This window comes from Centrocercus urophasianus, unplaced genomic scaffold, assembly GCF_019232065.1.
Source record: "Centrocercus urophasianus isolate 14NV4802_14NV808 unplaced genomic scaffold, USGS_Curo_1.0 seq_10, whole genome shotgun sequence".
NCBI classification, from domain to species: Eukaryota; Metazoa; Chordata; class Aves; order Galliformes; family Phasianidae; genus Centrocercus; species Centrocercus urophasianus.
Window position 1 is genome coordinate 25,472,677 of NW_024884142.1, and position 24,909 is coordinate 25,497,585.

General features: G+C 41.7%; 1 protein-coding gene across 1 annotated transcript in view; it reads left to right on the plus strand.

Moving 5' to 3' along the window:
* Positions 1 to 1,079: 1,079 nt before the first annotated feature.
* Positions 1,080 to 24,909, plus strand: part of SH3BGRL2 (SH3 domain binding glutamate rich protein like 2) — a 41,565-nt gene continuing 17,735 nt past the window's right edge. The window contains exons 1-2 of the mRNA XM_042817563.1: positions 1,080 to 1,280; positions 21,102 to 21,287. Coding sequence (XP_042673497.1) covers positions 1,236 to 1,280; positions 21,102 to 21,287 — 231 coding nt within the window. The 5' untranslated portion in view covers positions 1,080 to 1,235. The remainder of the gene's footprint in view (positions 1,281 to 21,101; positions 21,288 to 24,909) is intronic.

Here is a 24,909-nt window from a genome sequence, read left to right on the forward strand (position 1 = left end):
GATTATTCTTTATTGCTCTTGATAGGTACATTCCACAGAACACGTCATATTTTGAAAAATGTATATAAATATTAATTTATATACATATATAATTAATATATAGCAAATTAAAATGTAAAGAAAGCTTTAGGAATGTAGTTGGCACTTGGAGTTGTTTGACTAGGAAAAAAAAGCCAAGTCATAGTCTGCACTGAGCTCAGACAGTGGAAATTTACTGAGGCTGGTGATAGGGCAAAGGTCTGGAAGAGCTCCACCATTGGGGTAAAACGGTGGAAAGAGAGAGTTTAATCACAGGAAATGAGTAACCATCTGGCTGCATACAGAGAATTAAGAGGATGAAAGTTACAAGTATACTAACGCATTTAAGTCTAGTAACTATGTAAGTCTGAGTCCTTAAATAAAGCCTTCACAGACCCCAGAGCTTAGGAGGGCCACAGGGTTTCCTCAATCGCTTACTGATGAGCTGACTGATCAAGATTGATTTGGGGTTATTCTGTTGATTAACAACATCTGTTCTGTCCCTGCCAGTACTTGACAGCCGTACGCCTACACCAATGCATGAAAAGAGAAGATGGTGTTTAACTCCTCTGGGATGCGCAGCAGTGCCCCACCTGCACAGCAGGCTGCCCCACATCCCGCCACTCGCCCTGACAGGAGCACAGTGTCAAGGCCTGCTTGCGTGCACATTTTTCACCACTTCGCTGCTGCAAACGGCGGACTGAGGAGCCAGACCTGGGCCTGCCAGGGCAGTGCAGTGAGGACAGGAGGCTCGGGTGCAGCCAGGTGGGATGGCCTGACATGAGGTGGCCCACATAGCAAAGCTGCACGGCATAGCAGTGAGTGTAAACGCTCCATGCACTGGAGCTGGCCACGTGCAGCCAACATGCAGACAGGGCGCTGAGGCACTGCAGCCTTCACACGCGGACTGCGGCACTCGCCTCCTAAAGTAAATCCCCCTAAAACGCAGCCGTTCCGGCGCGTCGCCCTTTCGCTCCCAAAGCACAACAGTGCAGTCCCGCAGAACTACATTGCCCGTCGGGCGCTGCGCTCCGCCCCCACCTTTCCCGCCTCCCGCCGTTATCGCCTCTCAGAGACAAGGGCTGCGGGCCGGGGAGGTGCTGCCGGGTGGGCGGCGGTGGAGCGGCGCGCCGGGTCCCAGAGCGGCGGAGCTGCGTTCGCGTGGCGTGCTGCCCGTCGCCCCGTCCCGTGGCCGCGGTGCGGCTCATGAGGTGAAGATGGTGATCCGCGTCTTCGTCGCCTCCTCCTCGGGCTCGGTGGCGGTGAGTGGGAGCGGGGCTCAGCCCGCGGCGCCGGGGCAGTGCGGGGATCGGGCGGAGCTGTCCGGCGGCATCCGGCACGTGCGGGCGGTGAGATGGGGGGCAGCCGGAGACAGGTGAGAGGGGGAGCATCGGGTAGGGAGCGCCTCTCCGAGCGAGCAGCCCTCCCAGGGGAGGTCTAATTCCCGTCCAACTCCTTTCTGAAAAGCAGCGCTGAGTCTTTCTGCTTAACTGAAGCTCTGCTTTGATTATGTCCGCGACCTATGAGTGTCCGCGTTTCCGTATAAACTGACAGGGCTGGTTTCTGTGAAGGCAGTCTGAATGGAAGCTTTCAATTAAGTTTGCTTTCCGATGAGAGCCAAGGGAAGGACTCGGACGTAGGTGCTATTCTCTGTGCCCCAGCAGTGAAGGTGGCGGCGGCGTTTTTACACCAGGTGCGGCTCTGCATTTGCCCATCCCGAAGCTCAAAGTGCGCTCCCTTCCTTTTGCCTTTCGCTGTGCGCTGTTTGCTTTCAGTTCAGTGGCACGGTGACAGGTCTGTGTCCTGATATGTTTTGGCAGGAAAGATTCCAAATGCTTAGTAACTGCTTTACAGCTAATAGCAACTCATTATCCATTTCAGTGACCAAACAAGTAAATACGGAGCGTTTTCGGAACTCCAAGTCATGTTTGTGAGGCATCCATAGCAGAAACCTCTCCTTCCCTGCACATGCAGGTGGTCCAGCACTACGAGGATTACTTTCTGTTTTGTGTTCCCGTCTCAAACAATACTGCACGGTGTCATCATTTGATTTCGTTGGGGGTGGCGTTGGGGCTGCATAATTAGCTCGTACATATCTCCTCATCTATCCATTCTGCAAGTAGGTTATTCATTGGGGTTTTTGTCTCTGCCCTCCCCTTCCACGACCTGCTAACAAGATGCATATGCTATTGGTAGTAGCACTGTAGCCCATCTGTTAACGCACCAAAGCTGAGCTTGAAAAGGAATGCACATCAGTGCTGACTTTTTTCTCCTGTGTTCTACAACACAGCGACACATAACAACAGTTTGCATACTGGTGATAATCAGCTTATTTTTGTATAGTCACAGTATGTCTGGGTGCAACCCAGCCAGAGAAGGATAGGTAGCAGAGGGCTGGAAGGTACTGCTAGCCAGGAGCAGAGCTGTGACATCTATTTACTGTCTGTTCTTTTTTCCTTTTCATCAGTGTTTCCTTGACATTAGGAACCTTCCCCATGGCTTAAGGTCCTGCTGTGCTCAGTGTTGCATCTCAGGGGCTTTATTTCTGTGAGTTCTGTATGTCTATAGACTGTGTCTTGCTGACTGAGAACAGTGACAAAGGAAAAGCTGTTATCAGTGGGTTGTGTGGGAAACCACACCTGGAGAAAGGTGCAATTGCTGTATTCGCACATTTTTAAACAGGGAAAACTTAAATATGTTTTTATCCTCCTGAGCATAAGAACTATAACCAAGCAGAAGTGAAGTGAAACAAAAGTTCCTGTCATTCTCTGTCTCCTGCTCCAGCCTTCATCATAACTACAGCAGCTACTTTTTGGGATGCAGATCATGAGATGGGATGATATCCCTGTTCAGAGAGATTGGTGCCCCCAACAGGTGCTCCTTCATCTTTTGCAGAAAAGCAGTGTCAGAATCTATGGTTTAGCTTCTACCTGTAGGTCAGCTTGTGTCAAACTGTAGGTCTGCTGTTTGTGAGAGTGGATGTAACTGAGTTTATTATCTGACTTCAGTATGAGACCAAAAAATTCTGTATGCAATATTTGCTGATAAACTAAAAGCAGTGTCATAGGGACAGGATTTTTCTAATCTAACTAGAAATGTTTTGTTAAATTGCTCTTTATTTTAAAACAAAAAGTTCATCTCATTTCCTGAGCAATTTCCTTTTGGATTTCCTTGTTACCTGCAGTGTGCTGTTCAACCGGGGATGTTTTTCTGTCCTTTTTCCTCTTTGTGCCTGGAATAGGTCTGCTTTGAATGTATTTGCAAAAAGGGAGTGGTAAAGACAGTTGTTTATTTAAATAAAAGTAATATACAGCAACTTCCTCATGCTACTGGAGAAAGGGCTGATGTGAAGCAGTAAATATATTGAGCTAACTCTTCTAGCATGACTCCTTTTGAATACTCAGGTTGGATGATATGAGTCTTAACTGTGGTGTTCCTGAGAAATATGCTGGTCCTGGAGTCAGCAAAGACTCCTGTTTCCATAAGTATGACCTTTCTTGGCAACTTTGATGTGTTTATTGATCATGTTGCTTGCTGCAGTTTGTTTCAGGCTAAAGATAAACATACGTGATAGCTGTACCTAGTTGTGAGAATTCAATTCATAAAGTGGTTTGGGAGTGATTACGGAGAATGAGGAAGGGAAGTTATCAGAGTGGGTGGGAAGGGACTGAGAACAATGTGAACTTTCCCTCCCTTTGGTCACAGCCTTCTCCCTGCAAACCTTTCTCACATCTGAAAGTTCTCAGATCATTGAGAGGTTAATATTATTAGTATTATTTTACAAGAAAACTTGTGGTTGTAAATTTGTAATGAGCTTGAAAGAGCCCGCAGGTCACAAGACCCAGTTATGTAGCTATTGCTTGAGTGGAGACATTCTTCTTCAGTGCTTTCTGAGGGTGGACTGTGGGTTTACCCTGTGGAAATGCCGAAGAGAAGTTCCTGAGATCTTGTTGTGGGAAGGCAGGAGAGAGGCATGAGGCATCGTGTGTGTGTGTGTGTGTGAGTGTACTCTTCTAAATAGCACCATGTTGTTTTTTTTAAGCATGCATTAGAAGGATCCAGCTGAATCACAGTGGGAAGCCTATGCTTAGCCAGACGGGCATGTTTTTACAAGCTTTACCATCTTCTGCTTTTTCTGACCTGAATTTCTATTTGTTGCTGGACAGCTGGGTCTCAAATTCCAGGCACCCTGTGGGCTCTGGTGACAGGCCTTGCTGCTCCTCTTTATTGAAAGCAATGAATGTTATTTTATGACTAAGAGAAAAGCCACTTTAAAGTTAGTCTTTGCTTTTCTCTCCTAACAGTGCTTCAATATTTTGAGGAAATACATGGTGAAAACCAAGGACAACTAATTCTGAGGTGAATGTAATTTAATTCACTTCACAATCCACAATGCAGGATGTATTGACTTGGCTAAATGGTTTTCAGTGTTTTAAAGCCAGGTCCATCTTTGACAGGAAGCTGCAGTATGAGCAAATTACCAAACTCTGCCTGGAATTCCTGCAGCTATCTGGAAATACTGAACTGGAGGGGGCTTCAGTTCTCTTGCAATCAGAAGACCAAAGGTCAGGTAAAAGGAGGGTTGCTGAAGGGCTTTCAATGGAGAAACCCTCAAAAAACTGTCTCGCCTGTACTTTCTTCTTTCTAGTAATAATTTATGGCCTTGGAGGTTCCTTTAAGCTGAACATGTATTGTAGGGGAGCTGCTAACATAGCAGAACAGAGAGTAGAATCTATTCTGACTAGTGAGAGTTGCAAAACGCTTTCCCATCAAATTTTTTATGTATTCTTGAGATGCAAAAACAACTGAAATCAATTCCATTAATGTATGAGAGCAAACACTGCTCGGATATGTTCTTCATGAGAATGTGTTTAAGGGAACTAGAAGTTTGGAAAAACATAGCATGAGACAGTGAAAAAAATGGACTTTAAGGAATGATAGCAGATTGAACTTTGATTCTTTCAATCGAAGAGAATAATGGATTTTTTTTTTTTTTTTTTCAACTAGGAAGCTTGATAAAAGTGTAGCTGTAGTTATATTGTCTATACTAAATATTAGTTTTATGAGATTACAACTCTCCTTTTGTTTAAGCATATTACATAGATCAATGCATAAATGCAAACAAGTTGGAATTTTTGCTTTCTGGAATGATTTTAAACTACAGTATAAAGCACCAGAATGCCAAAGCAATCACAATCATGTTTAGTTGGAGACAAATCAAAAGCTAAGATTCTTAAAGCAAAGCCTATCTCCTACCGATAATGAGAACTTTTGTCTCCACCCTTATTTGTACAGTCCTTGCAACTCAACATCTCTCATTATGCTTCTCAGGAAGAACATGCTTCTTGTTTAGTGGCATGCAAGGTTAACTTAGAATGTATCACTTCTAGAGTATTTACCATCTTATTGGCCTTGTTTTTGCCTCTCTGCGTCTCCAAAAAGCTCAAATGGCTTTGCTGGTTTCTGTCAGTCCTGAGTGCAAGTTACTGTGGCAGTGGAAGCCTGAGAGCTTGTGGCTGACTTCTGCCAGGTGGGGAGGTCAGTGCTGAAGGCTCTGTCTGGTCCTTAAGGACCTCCTGTGGAACTTGCTCAAGTCTGAATTCTAGAGAAGTCTGAGTTCTAGGTGTATCCTCCTTCCCTATGATGGAGAGCACCAAGAACCTCCAAACAGTGGTTCAGAGACTGGAGGAATGTGTACAGCGGGGAGCCCAGCATGAGCTCTGCACACAAGAATACAAGTGGAATTCAGACCCTTTGCAGATGGTATTCAGTACCCAACTGTTGCACCATTCGCTCCATTGCTTTTCAAATATTTACCTTTCTTCTTGGCAGGTAGATTATGTCAGAAACAATGTCAGTACCTCGTAGAAATGCTTGAGGCTAGCTACATAGTAACACGAGCAGTAGGACTGTTTCTGACCTTTGTTTGCAATTGTAGCTGTAATAAAACTTCAAAGGAAGTATTGTTCTGACCGGGTTTCTGAAGACTGAAACTTGCACTTTGGCTCTCCATATACTGATCTGCTTTGTACAGACATATGTTTAAATGCCTTTAACTGCTGTATAATGCCATTCTCATCAAAGACTTAGCCCACTGTTTTGATTATATTCAAGTGGTCAGGAAATGGAAAAAAAAATAGTGTAATAAATGGTAACTTGCTTACTTTAAGTCTGTCTTCTCGCCCCCTTCTCCCCCCTCCCTTTTTCCTCCCTTTTTTTATTCTTCTTTTTTTTCTTTTTTGAGAGTATAGCAGTGTGAAAGTGACAGTGACCTGTTCTCCTTAATCTTCCAGCTACACCATCAAAGCCTGGAAAAGCACTTTTGTAACCCTGGTCATGATACCAGTGATTGTGGGGGACTGCATATGACAGAATTTGATTACATTAATTAAGATGAAGTAATTGAATTTATTGAAGTAATAACTAACTTATATGCAGCTTAATGGTATGAATGATTTTTGGAATATTTTATTTTCCTTGTAGTTTTGGGAACTGAAAAACAATTTGTGCCAGTAACTCACCTGCTTGTTTTCTGTAAAGCACAGCCCAGGAGGAAAGGCAGGGAATGAAGCACATGCCACTCTTCAGGCATCCTTGTTTTGTTATCTGGCACTAGGACATCAGCTTATAAACTGCCATATTTACAATTGTTATCATTGCATTATTCTCTGCCAGCACTGCTCCTTCAGAGTCAAGCTCCAACAGAGGAACAAGTGAGGCAGCTCTCGTGCTGTGAAAGCATTGGATCACTGCAACTGCCTGCTTCAGTGAAGCTGAACTGGAGCTCCTAGTACTAGATAACCTCATCTGTTGAATTCAGGTTGAAGGCACTGAGCTTTCCACGTGCAGTTTACTACAGGCTCAGTGTTTGCCTTCTTGTTGCTACAAAGGTCACTGAGCCAGGGGATGCTCATCTGACTTCTGTTACTTTTGTATACCACTGTTGGCTTCAGCTCTGAATTGCTCCCATCTGCAAGCAGTGTAGTCTTCTCACTAGCAGTACGGAGAAATGAATTTCAGGATGAAATCTTTCGTTTAAGATGAAAGAGCTAGAGTGTTGGTGGGAAAGCTGTATTGGGCGACTGAGGCTCTGTCCTTGTGCAAACCACAGCAAGGCAGTGCTGGTTGCGTGATTTACAGGGCTCCTTCAGGAGGAGACCTTAATTTCCTGTAAAGTACATCTTCTGGTGGACTAGAAACAAATTGCTGCAATTTTTGTGAAAGCACATATTTTCTGCATTCCTGAATACTTCTCCACTTTTATTATTTAAGGATTTGTAGGTGAACTTCAAGAAACAATGAGGGCATGCCAGTAAAGACAGAAACGTAAAGCTGAAGTAGCAAAGCTCAGAATAGAAAACTCCACACTGCAAGAAGACACACTTATTCAAAGTATCAAAGCATTCAAATCTTTGTCAGTACTTTTAAGTACTTGTAGTTACTAAGAAAGTACTACTTCATGTGTTAAAAAAATAATCCTTGCTTTTTTATGGGTATGTTGAATATTCCAGTTCTAGAATTCTTGTCAGAGATAATGTACTTCTGTATAAATCCAATTCACTTGTTAAATGGATGCTACTGATTTTAATTAAAAAAAAATCTAGAATGCATACTGTCGCTTGCCCTCTCTTAGATTCTCTCTTCTTCTTTTCCAGTTTGTTTATTTCAGATGATTCACACTCATATTTACTGGAAGAGGGTAATGTAAAAGAAATTAGGATTTGTGGAGAAATAATCAGTATTTAAGGTAGTTCTTTACTGCAGAAAATCAGGACATCTTTTGTCTTTAGCAAACTGAGTTCAAGCTGGAAATATAGAGTTGTTACTAAGCTGGTAACCTAGGCTGTCTATCATTTTACCAGCAAATTCACTAAGGGCAGTGGTTTTCTCAGCTGCAGCCTCCAGTGCTGGCTCCTGTGGGGATCTATCTCAAATGAAACACTGCAATCTTTGTTTTGCACATGGTGTGAAAGTTTGATAAGAACAGTAATGAACACAGAAATGTTGTAGTGCTTGGAAACTATCCCTAGTTAAAATCTACCGTGTGTCCAAAACCTCCGTCATGTTTCAGTAGGTCAGCATTTTCTTCCAGCTTAACATTTAGATAGTTTTTACAGGAGGTGGTTAACATTTAGCAATTCCCTGAAGCTGGTATGTTTCATACTTAATGATATGCAGGGAAGCATATAGCTAGTGGTGGTGTTTTCTCCTTGTTTCTCCTTGTGACTATTGATGAAAACAGTTTACAATTACTTTCGATTGTAATATTTGAAAATGAAAATCAGATTAATTTCAGTGGGGCTTAGATAGATGAGCAGTATAACCTGATTTTTCTTGAAATGCTGGCCAACTTCAAGTGCTTTGAGTGGAGGAAGGGGTGACTGATGTGCAAGATCAGCATGGGAACTCACTGAACATGGAGTTTGTCTCAGACAGAGGTACTGTGAGCACAAAACTAACTTTCTTGTCTTTTGGACCAGCATCTTGGGGTGAAATCTTTTGATTCTTGTCTTGCAAGGCTATGGTGGTGTTTCCATTTGGATGTGCTGCTCCATTCATCGCCAGTCAGACTGAGCTGAGTCTAAAGCTTGTAGATGTCATATTTCTCAGGTGATTGGTGTTATAGTGATGAGAATCTTTCAAAAAATGAGTTATCTCTTCCTGTTACTGATGATAGAAGGAAACAACTGGATTTTAGATCAGTGAACAAGTGTTTTTCACCTACACTTAATATTGTATGACACTGCAAAGTAATTGAATTTGGCACAGAGAAAACAGTAGCTGTGTTTCTGGCTAATTTATGAAGAGAAGCTCTTTGGAGGCACAGGTTGTTCAGTGACTCATGTTAATAATCAATAACAGCATGCCCTTCTGTTGCTGTCCATCTCCCCTGGGTAGCACAGAGCTTGTCCTGGCAGTTAACAGTTCCAGGAATTGTTGGTAGTTTTGTTCTTTTACCTCAGGATAACTAATCTCCATCACTCCTGCTAAGAGAATTTGGAAAACTGTAGGATGTTTCTCATTTCAGTACAAGGAGTAAACTTGTAGAAGCTAATGTCTAGGAGAAGCCTCTACAAATCTATTGATCTACCTTTGCAATGTTTATATGTAAGTGTGGATTTCTGCATGCAATCTTGGTGCATATGTATATATTGTGTATGTTATGCACGTACATAATGCATCTGCATATATATATGTGCGCATGCTTCTTGAAATTGCTGATAGATGCTAACTTAGTAAAATCTAAACATTGGTTTTTACATCCATGGAAGAGTGAAAACAACAATATTGTTGTGCCTCATGCTGGTTGCACCAGCATCTGGCTGGGCCCTGCCAAAAATGACCCTTCTTTTATTTGAATGGCTAAACCTTATAGCATTGTAAACATGGATTTATGTCTTTTGTGTAAATTGCAGTGCTAAAGCTGAGATGCTCACTCAGCTCTTATTCTGAGTATCTGGCCTGTGCTTAAGAGTAACTCACGGTGCTTAAGTAACTCATTTCAGATAATGAGACATCTTCAAAATGTCACAGTAGTTACACAAGTTTAAGTAATTCACCAATGTAATTGTAGTGGCTGATAGGGACATGTGGTGGCATAACTATTTCCCTTCCTCCGTAATGGAAGAATATCTCAGTGTTCTGAAGAGCTCTGGCATGGTTAGCAGTGGCACACGGTTAGTAAGTTTCAGACCTTACTGCTGATAACTTCAAGGTTGCTTTTCTGCCTGTTGTAAAGCCTCTGGAGAGAAGAAATGTCTCTTTGCTTGCAGCTCTTTGAGTCTGCCTTTGCAGCTGCTGAAAATGGGCTGGTTACACTTTGAGCTGTGAAACTGAGCATCTGAGTACAAAGACAAGTCCGATTTTGCCACTGCTGCAGGGTAAGTGATAGCTGTTGGCAAGAGGGGAGTAGCAAGCTTCTGCTTGCAACAAAGCCATCAACAACCACAGCGTCTGGCTTTCTGAGCATCCCATCTTATGGACTGTTCTGTCACAAACTCTGCTGGAAGAGTTTCTGTTGGAGGCTTTTGTCTGTAGGCAGAGACCTGAAACCACAAACTTGTACTGTGTGTCAAATCCAAATCAAAGCACGTGATCCTGTATGTGTCCTTTACACATGCTGATAAGTTCTTCCTGTTTGCTTTCGGCTTTTTGAGCTTTTACAAAGAGACAAAGCTTTGTTTACCTTCACATGCCAGGAGGTACAGCCTGGGATTCTTTTTACCAATCTTTTAACACAAGTCCCCTGAGTTAACCAAGTGGGTCCCTCTGGGAGCAAGAGAACACGACTGGAAAAATATTCACAATTTTTCGTTGATGGAAGTTCCATCACAACACTCATGAATTAGTTTACTTTATTTCTTGATGTTTTCATACGTTGCAGAGTACATTTGGTATCATCTGCACTTTCAAACTTTTTGAGTGAATATTTGGAATGCTTTCAAACTCAATGCTTACAAATTAATTAAATACTGGTTTCTTAATCGTTTAATTGGGTCTGTGTTTTTCAGACAAAGGCAAATGAATTTTCATATGCCAATTTGAAAAAAAGCTTTCTTTGATCTGATGAACAGTAAAGTATTATCAACCAAAACCTGTCTTTCTGTCACTGCGGGGCTAGTGCAGTTATCACCCCTGTCTCACCTAAACAAACCAGGATGTATGAAACATTTGATCTGGATCTGCATCTCCTAAGGCCAGACTATCTTCCTGAACAATCTCTCAGTGATCTGCTATGTTCATATGGAAGCAGAGGCAGGAGTGGCATTTGAAGGAATTAGAGAGCATCAGATTGTTCAGGAGGAGCCTTGTAGGAAGTCAACACTCATTAGAAGGGAGATGCAGAACTAGCCTCTGATGTGAGAAGGCAGCTGCCTCACGGCCCTGCTCTGTGGGAAGTCCTTCCTGCTCAGCGAGGCTGACTTGCCTGCACAAGGACTGGTTTCTAGCAAAGGTGCCCCGCATCAGGCCCTGGGGGAATCTGAAACTATTTGGGTTGTACTGAGTGATACCTTTGGCTGTGTGGAGGTGACTCCAGCTGGCCTCACAGGAGATCTACCTGCAGTTTGTGGGATAGTAATCAGTTGTCTGCTGTGCTGGGGGTGATCAAGAAAGGGATCTGAAGGTGTATATCCAGGAGCTATAAGAAGACATAATATCCTATATAACTATATCCATAATACATGGATATAGTTGTGTTTGTTGGTAAAGAAAAAGCATTGATGTTTATTAATAAAGTTACAAGCTTCACTCTGCTCTCAGTTGAAGCAGAGGTAATTTTGTTATTGATCTGAATAATAGCACTGGCAATCAGCTCTTGTTTAGAGACTGATATCAACAAAATCCATCATCCCAGTCTCACGCAAACATATTTCTAGAACTTTTCAGTAATGCAGTCCAATTTTATCTAAAACTTGACAATCTTCTGGAGCCACTAATGCATTTTTCTGTTGCTATTTCATATAGTGCTAGGAAAACCTTTAAATATCCTTAAAAACTTAGCTTAACCCGTTCCAAATGACTGGTGTTGCTGTTGCTGCTGTCACTTTAAAGTGCGTTATCAGAGGTGTGTGTATCTAGTTGGCAGTGGCACGCCTGTGCTGCACGGATAGTGGCTCTCAGAAGAGAAGGGCGGACGTAGGCAGATTCATTGCACAAACTTGTTTTTCACATCCTTGGGAGCATTGTGGAATCCTGATGTCTCTGATCCTTCAGGATTAGAAAGCAAATAAGTGCAACCATTGTCTTTCAGAGAGAGAGGCAAGATGTCTTTTCTAAGTGTTTGGGCTGACTTAGGCCCTCGAATGCACAGAGGAGGATTGGTGGCTGTGTGAGAAAAGTGCAGATATAAGCTGGTATTGATGTGAGAGCAGGTTCTCCATGAAACCCTGCATGTCTTGCTGGGGTTGGCAGTACTTTAACATGAACAGACCTGCTGGTCTTGCAGCTTGCCTTTATGTGTCTTTGAAACTCTAGGGGACTGTGAGGATGCTTCTGTTTGTGACATCGTGTGGCTCCACGTTATGAGACAACAGCGAGCTGATGAGCAGCAGTGAGCTCCAGATGGGTGCTGCTGAGGGGTGACTTCCAGAGACCCTGCCCTGACAAAACAAAGCTAATTTAATTACTTGCTCCACCTTGGGAGCTGCTAGGTGCCTGTATGCATTCTATTGGATAAATACTCCTGCACCACTGGGTTTTGATGCTTAAGCTGATGAGAAAGAAGAAACATGACCTACTTTTTGTTCTTTTCCAAAGGGTTTGCTTTTATATCTCATCTGCAGTACGTACAGAAAATACAGCTGGGAGTGCTTTCTTCATTGTTACAAAACAATGTGGCTGATAAATACATAGAACTAGTTCACAACACGTTCAGTGCTCTGCTGACTCACCATGTCACAAAAAAAAAAAAAAAAAAAGGAAAAAAAAAGCAATTGTTTGTTTTCATCTTAAAAGTCTGGGTGATAAACATATTACATAAAAGGAAGTGTAAATGAATTAGTTAGGGGACTCTTTTGTGTGTTTTATTTTTCTTTGCAGAATTTGAGTATTGTAACACTTGCATACCTTCCAAAACATGCTTATGAAATGGCTCTCTTCAGTGCTTTTTCACTCTAATCAACAACCAGATATTTAATATGTTCTAAGAAAATTAACTAAACATAGCTATCATGTTTTATTTCCCACAAAAAAAAAAAAAAAAACCAAAAAAAAAAACATAATTCAACCAAGCAAGCATGATTCACACTAACTGACACCTCTAAAACTCTACAAGTTTTCAACCATAGCAGTACTGGACTTTTGTGCAGCAAACTACTCTCTACCAACTGGGGGAGACTGAGATTCAAAGATCAGTTTTCTACTCTTCATTATTGAGCTGAGGACTGAATTTACTGTAGTTCAAAACTTGGCAACTTCTTATCTACTTGCTGAACTGGGACTTTACTGGGAAGAAAGGATACCCTTCAGAATCTACCTACAGAAATAAGCATATGAATAAAGATGATATAATGTGAAGGTCAGAGAACAGCTTATATTCTGTTAGGAGGAAAACTCTGCTATCACTAAAGAGAGGTGAATGAGTAAGGGTTTCAGTTGTCATGTTTATGCACACATTTTGAAAAGGAAGATAGATGTTACTAGTTGGAAGAGTTTCTTTCACAATGCAAAAAACTTGCTATAAACATGCCAATTTGACAAAAGAGAATAGCACAGAGGGAGTTTAGTGTAGAATACTAAACAGGAGTTCCAAATTATTCTCTGGCAACTTTGAGAGATGTCTGTTGGAAAAGTGCATGAAAATAGCACTTTCTTTTTAACCAGCCTCTTGAATCACTGAAACATATGGTAAACCATGAGCAAAGACGTCTGTATCTTGAAAGAAGTTAGCTGCCAGCCATGGTTTGATGTGTTAGTGTTTTGAAGTGAGTTATTCTAGTCCTGCAGGATGGTTCCTTCAGGAGGATGGAACTGACAACATGCTTTATGAATCCCTAACGCCTTGCAGGATGCTCAGAGATCCATAGAATTGTCAAGGTTGGATGGCTGTGACCATCAAGTCTAACCATCAGCCTATCCCCACCATGCTCACTAACCACTCATGGTGTCTTCTGTTCTGTGCTGGCCACCAAGGCTCCAATGTCATTGGAACTTCCGAGGTCTGGCTCAGCTCCTGTTGCAAAGTTTCCAGGTTTTGCTTTGTATTAGCCGTTTTTTATTTTCACAAGCAATGCTATTTTTTGGTTTTGCATTGGTGTCTTTTCACCATCTCTGCGTGGTGGTGCTGGTAGTTGATATTTCTGAATAACCTTCCTTTATGTATGTATGTATGTATGTATGTATGTATGTATGTATGTATTTGTTTATTTATCTATCTTCTTGGTCTTTCCCCTTTCTGTTTGGTCTCTGTCTGCCTCTGCTTCTCCATTACAGACCCACTGAAAAAAGGAACCCCCCTCAGCACTCACCTTCAGTTATTTTGAAGGCTCCTTTGTGTTTACTCGAACAGAGAATAAAATTTTCTTACAAACTGTCCTAAATAACTGTTCCCCTTCAACTTGTAGTAGAAACATTTCTACACAAAACCAGGCTGGATGTGGCTCTGGTCTAGTGGTTGGCAACCCTGCACATAGCAGGGGGGTTGAAACTAGATGATTTTAATGGTCCTTTTCAATCCAGGCCATTCTATGTTACGATTCTATGATTTAAATGTATTTTATCACAGTTCAGCATCTAACAATAGGAAGATGAGGCTAGCAGGCATTGGGCATGGAGCAAATTTTACTCTCTTTTGTTGTTTTTTTTTTTTTACAGAAATAACCAAAGATGTTTTCTTTTGCTCACTGCATGTAGTGAGGAGTCTTAAAACCCAAACCTGGCTCAACTGTAATTGCATTTTGGAAATGCTGGACTCTTTCAGAGGTCGCCTACTAAGTATTGTGCAGAGGTAAAGGTATGCAGATTGCCTCACAAAGCAGTGTCTCAGCAGCTCCCAGGGATCTGCAGACTGATTTTACATTAAGCTGAGCAGACTGAGCAGATTGCCCTCCCAGCTTCATAACTATTTCATATGGTACGTCCTTAATTATGCCTCTGTATGCAAGCGGCTGATTGCTGCTAGTGTAGCCCTGGGCACTGCAGGCTGCATGTGGCTGCTGCTCAGGGACTGCTCTATTTATTTTCAGCCCGAAACATTCTGGGGTCAATTTTTAGGATTTTGAAATATGAATATATAGTTTTTCTTCAGGATGAAGTGTTGAGCTATGTGGGGGTCTGTTCCGAGGAGACTCTTCTATCGTGTAACGTAGTGGTGACTTTGGCAGTTAGCCACTTATGTAAGTATTCCCACCAGCAAAGAAATACTGACTTTCTATCTTTTTTTTTTTTTTCCTACCCTCCTCCATCAAGGCACAGTTTCTCCTCTCCTTTTTCCCTGTGTGTGTGGCTGAGCTCTATTTTCCTGTGCCAAGAACAATGAATTAATCATCTGAATCTTTGTGTCACAGCCCTGCCATCTCTCTGCAGTAAAAATTGCCAGGGCCACTTGTGCTCTCCAGCCAAGCAGAGAAAGATGTTCAGCAGAAGCTCAGTTGCTGCATGTTGCAAATGTAATGGAACTGTGAGGATTTGCATGTTAATCTCAGAGTGTGTGAGATGACAGTGGCAATTCTCAGTGCAACAATCCCTTTGGGTATATTCTTTTGACTTAAAAAGGCAATGGCTCCACGTCTGGTATTTTCAGCTGTGGCAGTGAGCTGGGTTGTGTGTTTGTGTTACAAAATACTGCTTTTTCAGTTTGTATTTCAGGGACCTGTTGCTTGTCATGCTCAGCTTCTGCTGAGTCTTCTTGGGGTGTGGTTTTGCTACTGATAAAGACTGAGCAGATGGTAAAGACCTGACTGCCTCTCCCTCCCTTGTCCCACCGTTTCCTGCATTATGCTGCTGCAGGGGAAGCTGTAGGAGCTGCATGATAGGAGGGAGCAATGTTGCACCACCTTCATGACAGCCAACAGTGAGATCTGCTTAGCTGTGTCATTGTGCTGCATGCTGAAGGTGCCCCTGCCCAATGCATTGCATCCCATTCTCAGCTGAGTCAGTGAGGGGATAGTGTGACTGCTGCAGCACTAGGGTAAGGGCACGGATCAGGAAAGACTGACCAGGTTTGAGAAGGAAAGGAACAGCAGGACCACCTCTGCCTTGAGATACCCAGGTCTCAATGGATGCATTTTGGCTTCTTAATTGTCAGACTTCTAAAGTGCATTTGTAGGCTCTCATCTAATTTTGCTGAATTTCTAGGCCATTCTGGGCATGACTGGTGATGATAACACCCTCATTTTGTTATTCTGCTGTTAAGGGAGAAATAGGTATTTTGTTTTTACTGGAGGTCACTGTTCAGATTAGCTGGGAGATGGTTAAGCAGTGACCTGAGCTGATTAAAGTTGTATGGGAAGCAGTAATCTTATAGTAAAAAAGTTTTTTTCAGTCTAACAGAAAAAATATGGAAGTGTAAGTGGCTGAAATCTGGAGGTGAGGTAAATTCTGAATTGAAGCAGGCAGGGATTTTAAGCAAAGACAATTAGCTTTGGGAACAATTAGAAAACATTGCAGGTTCTCTGTCATTTACAGTTCAGGAATGGAGCTTAGGGGAAAACAATTTGCAAGAAATTTCCTACTCCTAAGAGAAATTAATTCAGGGATGCTGAAGGTCAGACCAGATAATCCCAATGGTCCCATCTGGCCTGACAGTGCCTCTGAAGCATTATCTGCAAAGCAGACTGTGGTGTAGTCTCCTGTACCTGCTGCACATCATCATGAATCACAGAATCAGAGAACTGTAGGGATTAGAAAGGACCTCCAGAGATCATCGAGTCCAACCCCCCTGCCAAAGCAGGTTCCCTACAGCAGGTCGCACAGGTAGGCATCCAGGCAGGTCTTGAACATCTCCAGAGAAGGAGACTCCACCACCTCCCTGGGCAGCCTGTTCCAGTGCTCCGTCACCTCACTGTAAAGAAGTTCTTGTGCACATATGTGTGAAACTTCCTATGCTGCAGTTTCCGGCCGTTTCCCCTTGTCCTGTCTCCACTCACCACTGAAAACAGTCCGGCCTCGCCATTCTGCCCCCCACACCTCAGATATTTATAGACCTGGATCAGGTCCCCTCTCAGTCTTCTTTTCTCAAGGCTCAACAGACCCAGTTCACTCAGCCTTTCCTCATAGGAGAGATGCTCCAGGCCCTTCACCATCTTTGTGGCCCTCCGCTGGACTCTTTCCAAGAGATCCCTGTCTTTTTTGTACTGGGGAGCCCAGAACTGGACACAGTACTCCAGATGAGGTCTTACCAGGGCAGAGTAGAGGGGGAGGATCACCTCCCTCGACGTGCTGGCCACGCTCTTTTTAATGCACCCCAGGATGCCATTGGCCCTCTTGGCCACAAGGGCACACTGCTGGCTCATGGCCAACCTGTCATCCACCAGGACACCCAGGTCCCTCTCCGCAGAGCTCCCCTCCAGCAGCTCATCCCCCATCCTGTACCGGTGCATGCAATTATTCCTCCCCAGATGCAAGACTCTACACTTGCTTTTGTTAAACCTCATCCAGTTTTTTTCTGCCCAGCTCTCCAGCCTGTCCAGGTCTTGCTGAATGGCAGCACGGCCTTCAGGCGTGTCAGCCAATCCTCCCAACTTCGTATCATCAGCAAACTTGCTGAGGGTGGCCACTATCCCCTCATCAAGGTCACTGATGAAGATGTTGAACAAGACCGGATCTAGCACAGACCCCTGGGGGTCACCACTGGTTACAGGTCTCCAGCCAGACTCTGCACCACCAACAACGACCCTCTGCACTCTTCCAGTCAGCCAGTTCTCAATCCACCTTGCTGTCCACTTGTCTATCCCACACTTCCTCAGCTTTGTTATAAGGATGTCGTGGGAGACAATATCGAATGAAGAAATGAAAGACAGGGGAGAAGGCCTGTATATATTAGCTGAGGTGGGCTTTTTTTTTGTATATTGAGCTACTGAACTAGTGATTAACTCATTTCAACTCTGTATATCAGAATGCACAGTTTATTATTGCTGTTTTTTAATCCACCTAAGCAAACTGTCTCCAATGCTGGGATGAATGGAGACATCTTTGAGTGTTTCTTTCCTGTCTTATATTTGTGAGTGAATAGAAATGTAAATTAAAAGCAAGACTAAATCCATGAAAGCAGAAGTTCAGAAAACAATCATCCTGCTTAGAACATGAAAGACAGCCATTGGATTATCATAGCAGACTGTTAGCTTAGAATTTTCTCCTCCGTGCTGGAGAGAGATTAGAATAACTTCATGTAAAGAGATACTGATTTTTGTTTCATGATCAGTGTTGCTGCTTAACCAAAAGATATAATAGTGCCTATTTGTGTTTGCGCTTATGGATAATATTGATTTCATAACTACGAGGGAATTAAAAAAACAAATCTATGTTTAATTGCATGCTTTGAAATGAGAGGCATAGGTTGCGTATTGAAGCTGGAGTTTCATGGAATATAGAATGAAGTGTGGAGGATTTTGAGACTTCACAGGGGGTGTTTATTTTCATGGTTTATCTTTCAGCATCTTGTGATACTTTAAGATGTATCAAAAGCAAAATATTTTGGTGCTAAGGCGGCGGTCTGTTATCTAAGGATATAAATGCTTTCACAAATTATTATATAAATAGCCATAAACTGAGGTTTTGTGATCTTGTATTTCTGATTGTATGAACACTTTTTTTCAGGATCCTTTAAGTTGCATTGAGTCCTAGAAAGCCAGGAAGAAGCAAGGTGCAAAGCTTAGTTGCATGAAGAGGACTAAAGCGTGCACCTAGTTTGTCACCTGAGGCTGCATTAATCCTCCCTGGGCTTTGGGCAGGAGCTCAGGTCCCCTGTGTAGGCTAGTGAGGAAGGAGAAATTGTCACTGCCCTTTGGGGCATGTTGGCCTGCTGAGGGCTTTATTTGGTTGAATGCTGGAGGTTTTTTTAGCTTGGAGTAATCACAAACAATAACTACAGGCAGGATTGTGAGGCTGACGCATGCCTGAGGCACAGATCCAGTTGTATGGGAAGACAAAGATCCTGTGGTTTTCTTGGGGAACAATCAGCTGGTTTCAGTTGCCACAGATGCTCTGAGCATCAATCTTAAACAACAAGGCATAATTTAATAGGATTTTTAATGTAAGCATTTTTCCTGCTTCAGTTTACAAACTTCAATCAAATCACTTGGAGGAGGAGATGATGTTGCCTCTCTGCCTAAAATTTTTCAAGGCATTTTGTTTCAATTTATACAGCTGCCACATCCACAGCTGATAACTCCTGCAGATGTCGTGTGCAGAATTGCAAATCTTCTGGCTCAAAAACCCCCCAACCAATTTATTTCCCTTCAACATCTTAATTAGTTTTATAAAAATAAAAGAGAGAGATTAGGAAGTGTGTGATTGTGGGAGAATTCTCATAGTGTGAAGGGTAAAATATGAGGGAGCTGCTTAAAACTGAGCTGCAGTTCGCTTTATAGTGAACTGGCAGACAGCAGATGAAATGATTACATATACAGCAAAATGTGGCTTGGGCATGGAAAGCTTTGCCCAAGGCTGCCTTGGTCTCACAAACAGCTTACGGCAGTGACTTGAATGTCACAGCATGCCAGGGATTGTCCCAGCTGTGCAGTCAGTGCACGGCCACTCTGAGGAGTGCAGGTCTGAAAGACTTGGCGAGGGCATGCTGCTCTGCACTGGGATGCTGCTCTGTCATCTGCTGGCTAGACCAACCTGTGAAGCTGATGAATGCCATAGAGGCAGAATTCAAGATGGTTTTAGCAGTACTTCATTGCAAACAAATGACATCTCCACATGTTTCTTTAGGTGTCTTATTTCTATTTTAATAAATGCTTGTTAATCGCCATTAAAATAAAATAAATCCTACTTTGGTCTTCTCTTGAAACTTTGCTCCTACACTGACCATAAATTTCCTTATCGCAGTTTTTAGGGAGGCAGTAGAAGTCAAGTATTGGTGCCAGCAGTGATGACAATGCAGGAATTTACCTGTTATTGATATGGTATTAATTTCATGCAACTTTTGGAGCTGCCTTCTGTATGAAAAAGTGATTCTTTTATGGTATGCCTAAAAACTAATATAGCTTATGTAAGAAATAGAGAAAAAAGCACCACCACGAACAAAAAAAAACCCAACAGCTACAAATTCACGTAGAAAGGCAGTAATCATTTAAGACTTTTGTATTTCTGGTTTGTTGAGATGGCTACTCTTTTAGTTCAAATGAGCAATGATACCATCACTGTTACCTCCAAAAGATGTGTGTTTTTGTGCTGCATTTAGGTGGATGCAATGGGCTGTGTGACAAGAGCATCTAGCACATGCACTTTAAAGATCCTGATTTCCAGATAGTATTTGGGTCATATGATGCCCGCAGGCATGATTCATCCACCTGGGCTTTATGCCAATCAGCAACTGTGTGGACAAAACACTCCAGGAATACTGTAAAATTATTAAAGTGCTATTTTTTCTTCAAATAATGCAGTTGATTATAGCTGTAAAAACACAGCATATAGCTTCCTTCTGAAGGAGATTGTTTCATTAAGTAGATGCAGAAGATACAAAATGAACTGAAGAGAATGCAGAGCAGGTTGAGACAGATGAGCACAGCTAGTTTTCCTCAGCTCTGCAGACTTTCTTTTCAAAGATTGCTGTCTTGCTATCACATCCTGTTTGAGGCAGAGATGATCTTCACCTGATGGATCTGCTTGAAGCCCTGCAAGCTGTTAAGAGCTGACCTTAGCTGCAATGAGCTAAAAACTTTTGGTGTTTTGCCTCTATTAGGCTTTCATATGAAGATGATAATCTCTTTGGAGGGAATAAGCCCTATACATTTAGTATGTACCTAGTGCGTTTTTTTGTGGTGAAATTAATTTTCAAGAGATGAAATCATGCTTATTTTTAGACACATGCATTATGCAGACGGACGCTCTTAATTAAAGATTCAACAAGCCTTGTTCAGGGAACCATGGAGCTGCATTTTTATGAGATATCTTGGTGTCTAGGAAAACAAATATGTGCAACTGATGGTTTTTTTTTTTCACGCATGCCAACATGTCTATCTCAGTGATCACCTATAGGAGTGGACTTTTCTCAGATTTGCTAGGTTGCTTACCTTACATTTCTATCTGTCTTTATGCTTCAAAAATTTAGCCCCCAGTCGTTTTGAAAACCAGCTATATCTTTTAATTTCTACTTCTTGTTCTCACACACTTCATTTATTTATCTTTTTAAAGATTCATCAGAGCGAAAGGCTGAAAATTCCACAGTGGAACTAGAGAGACAGCCTTCTAAAAATGGGATGAGAAGGTACCTTTGTCAACTTGTAGAGAAACAGCAGTGTTTAATGTCTATGAACTTAAAACTGAAAAAAAAATTCCCCTTTCTTCCTGAGTTCTTGACTTTCTGTCATGTGGAAGTAGGACAGGAGAGAAGGAATGTACTCAGGTTTGTAACACATCTGGGTTATGGTTGACTTGCTCTCATGTATTGTGTTTTTGTTTTTTTTTCTTTCATCTAGATAAAGAAGAGGCAACAAGATGTGGTGAGATTTCTAGAAGCCAATCGCATAGAGTTTGAAGAAGTGGATATTACGATGTCAGAGGAGAAAAGACAGTGGATGTATAAAAATATTCCTGAGGACAGGCAGCCTGCACAAGGCAATCCATTGCCACCACAGATATTCAGTGATGATCGATACTGTGGAGTAAGTAGTTGTTACAGTTGTCAATGAACAGTGTGGCTGTATATCCTAATACCTCAGCATGTTGGAATTATAGGATCATTGATTGGCTTCAATTGGGAAGATGACCTTAAAGATGATCTAGTTCGAACCCTGCTGCTGTGGGCAGTATTGCCAACCACTAAATCAGGCACTAGAACATCTTGCCCAAGGCCCCTTCACCTGGGCATAGAGCAGCTGACTACAACAGTCTGGTGCTTCAACCATCCAGCCAATTCTTTATCCACTTATTAGTAAACCTTCAAATCCATACTTCTCTGATTTAGAGATAAGAACATAGAGTGGGACAACATCAAAACCATTGTATACCCTCTTGGCCTTCTAAATAGGCAAAACTTGCTGTTGAGCTTCTTCAGTAGTACCTAGATTAATGTACAACCTATTGGTGGTAAAGTTCTTTTGTTAGACCACTGGACTATGGTGATTTCTGGTTTTGCTACTTGAGGGTAGCAAAAATTCGGAAGGAAATCTTTGGTACCACAATTGAGAACATTGACTAGATTGAGTCATATTGTTATTATAATTTAGCTCCCTCTGTGTTGCTGTTGCATAATATATGCATAATATAGTGCAAATTTCATTTATGCTCAAAGAACCCTTGCAGTCTGAATCCCTAGGAAAATTGAATGCTATTTGCTACTTGATTTGTAAAATAGTTTTATTTTTTCCCTTAAGAGAAGCAACGTGACACTTTTTCTGCTGAAAAACTAATAATCTTGAGAGCTTGTAAATCTGACAACAAATTGATGGGTGAACTGATTTCTCTGGTGGTGTGAGCTGCAATAACATCTATATCAGCTAGTGCAAGCTGAAGTGGTAGCCTTGGACTGTTACATTAAGAATGGCACCATATGGATGTTTTACTTCCCTACTTAGTCTGCAGCCCTGAGTCTTAGGCTCTCTTGTAGCCCAGGAAAACCTTCCCGGAACTTAGATTCTCCTTAGAACAAAGTTTAAAAAGATCTGTGTCCTCTCTTCCTTGCTACATTCTTTTGTACTTCAACTGTATGATTTGTATATCCTTCAGGAGGCAGGTTTTAAGGTATTTACTGAATTGTCTGATGGGAGACCCCCTGATTTAATGTACCACTCTCGATGCATTGAGAAGTGATTTTGTAAGGTTTGTATGTGAGTTTAGTAGGAGGATGAAACAGGAAAGTTTGTGTTTGGGTTGTAATAGATGGATCAGGGTAAACGTGGATACAACGGGATGAAGAGACATCCAAACTAGTTCTAACTTACTCCTGTCTGACTCTACTGCAGTGCAAGTAAGCTGCTGCTAGCTGATGGATCATTCAGATCTGCTGAGAACCTGTTAGCTGCACTGTGATGGCTAGCTTAATGCAGGAAGAGCACAAGAACTGATTCAGGATCCTCTGCAACAAATTACACAGAATCACAAAATTGCAGAGGTTGGAAGGGACCTCGAGAGATCACTGAGTGCAACAACTCTCCTGCTAGTGCTGGTCCCCTACAATGGGTTGCACAGGTGTGTCTTAAACATCACATGTTTGTTTGGAACTTCTTATGTTCAAGTTTTAGGCCGCTCCTATTGATACACACTGCCGGGAAGATCCTGGCCTCATCCATTTGTCCCCCACCTCCCTTTAGATATTTATAAACATTAATCAGGTTCCCTCTCATCTTTTCACCAAATTGTATATGATTAACAGCTAAGTGGCTTTTTTGAAGAAAAATATTTAACATCCCTCTGATATGTAAACAAGGCCAATACAAGACCTCCTACCTCAGCTATTTAACTCATACCTTCCTACTTCAGAATATAAAATGTCCATTGAAGAAAATTATCTGGGACACGGAAGGGATTTTGACACTCTTGTAGCAGCTCCTCACTTGTGGATATCAGCATTTATATTGTTCAGTGTGATTTTAGTGAACTTGGGTAGTGCAGTGTTCTAAGCAGTTGTTTCGTATCGATTCTGCATTTTTGCAGTTTTTCTTTATGGTATGTTTTAAAAAAGTCTTAGAAATTGCAGTTTGGAATTAGTGAGGCAGAAGATGTCATGCAGCATGTGAGATGATCTTGTTAATCTGTCTGCTCAGCTGATAGCTCTTCTGGAGCAGAGTTAATCTTACCAGACCTCACTGGCTACATGAACCCCTTCAAGGAGCAAATATGTTTGTTTTTGTTTGTTTGTTTGTTGTTTTTTTTCAAAGCAACATATTTTCTGGGATGAAGGAAAAAGTATGTGCTGGATCTTCAAAGTTCATTAGTTATCCTGCTAGCATTAATTAATGAAGTTCTCAGGTAAAAGGGAAGCAGGACATTAGGCAGGAGACAAAGGATGTCAGTGCTAGAAAGGAGATTATAATACTGTAGAAGTTAGATGAAATCAGCAGGCATTACACATCATGTCCCCTTTCTGATTTCCACAGTGAGGATTTCCATTGGTTAATCTTTACATAATATTAAACAACAACAAAAATGCTACTGCATAATTTAAAAATTAACTAAAAAATAACCACAAAAACTTGTTAATTCTGTTACATTGAAGCTTTCATTCCTGATTTATGTCCAGCCAGTTTCTATTCCATTATGCTCTATTAACCAATACTGTCTTTTTTCTGTCCCTGCCAGTTCCACAGTCTCAGCATACTACTAGGAGCTACGTATGTACTCGGTCTGACTTGCACATTATCACTGACAATGCAGACCTAGAATACAGACTGATCAGATCCTTTGCTGTTTCCATAAAAATATGAGGGCTAGACAAGGAAAAGAAAATATGCTTTTGTTCACAGTTTCAAGAGAGATTCATAGGAGTATGACATAGGAACCCTGAGTACATGTTATGTTCATAGCCATACAGTTGTTTTGGTTTTTTTTTTTGTTTGTTTGTTTGTTTTTTCTGTGAAAAGTCATTACTATTTGAAATAATAACTTTTTAGAATGCAACTGAAGTTTTTCTTCAGTGTTTCCAGTTAGTATCCCTGAAGTGTTCGTGTTGTCCATTAGAATATGGGATAGCTGGTATAGAGAGGAAAAAGGTTTGAGGTGACTCATCCCCCTCTCCTCCAAACAAATATGCAAAATACAGGGAGGGGGATCCTTCTGGCACTAACAGACCAATTCCATGTTTTGAAGCATAAGCGAGACAGTGACATTTTCCTGAGCTGCTGTAATTGCAGATATGATCATTCATCTGTCTTTTTCTTAATCTGACATCCACTTTCCAATTTTTCAGTAAAAAGCTTTGTTAATAGGATATTGAAATAGGAACTTTTTTCAGTGAGAATCATTTTTTTATTTCCTGTGAGCAAGCTAGATAAGAGCAGAGAGCAGACAATAACACAAATCATTTTGCTGATAATCCAGTATTATGTCGTAGCAGTGACACTATGATAATTTGGATATTTCTGTGACTCTACAATCTGTTATTTCATCTTAGTGATATTGCTGTAATATTGTATGTCTATGAGAGAAGTCTATATTTCAGACACCATGCACATGAACCTCATTTAATTTACAGTGGTGTGAATCTGAGGTGACTACAGTTACCTTGCTATAGCAAGTATCATGAAAGAGTTAGGAAATGTCAGTGCTTGAGTGCATGCTCCTTATACT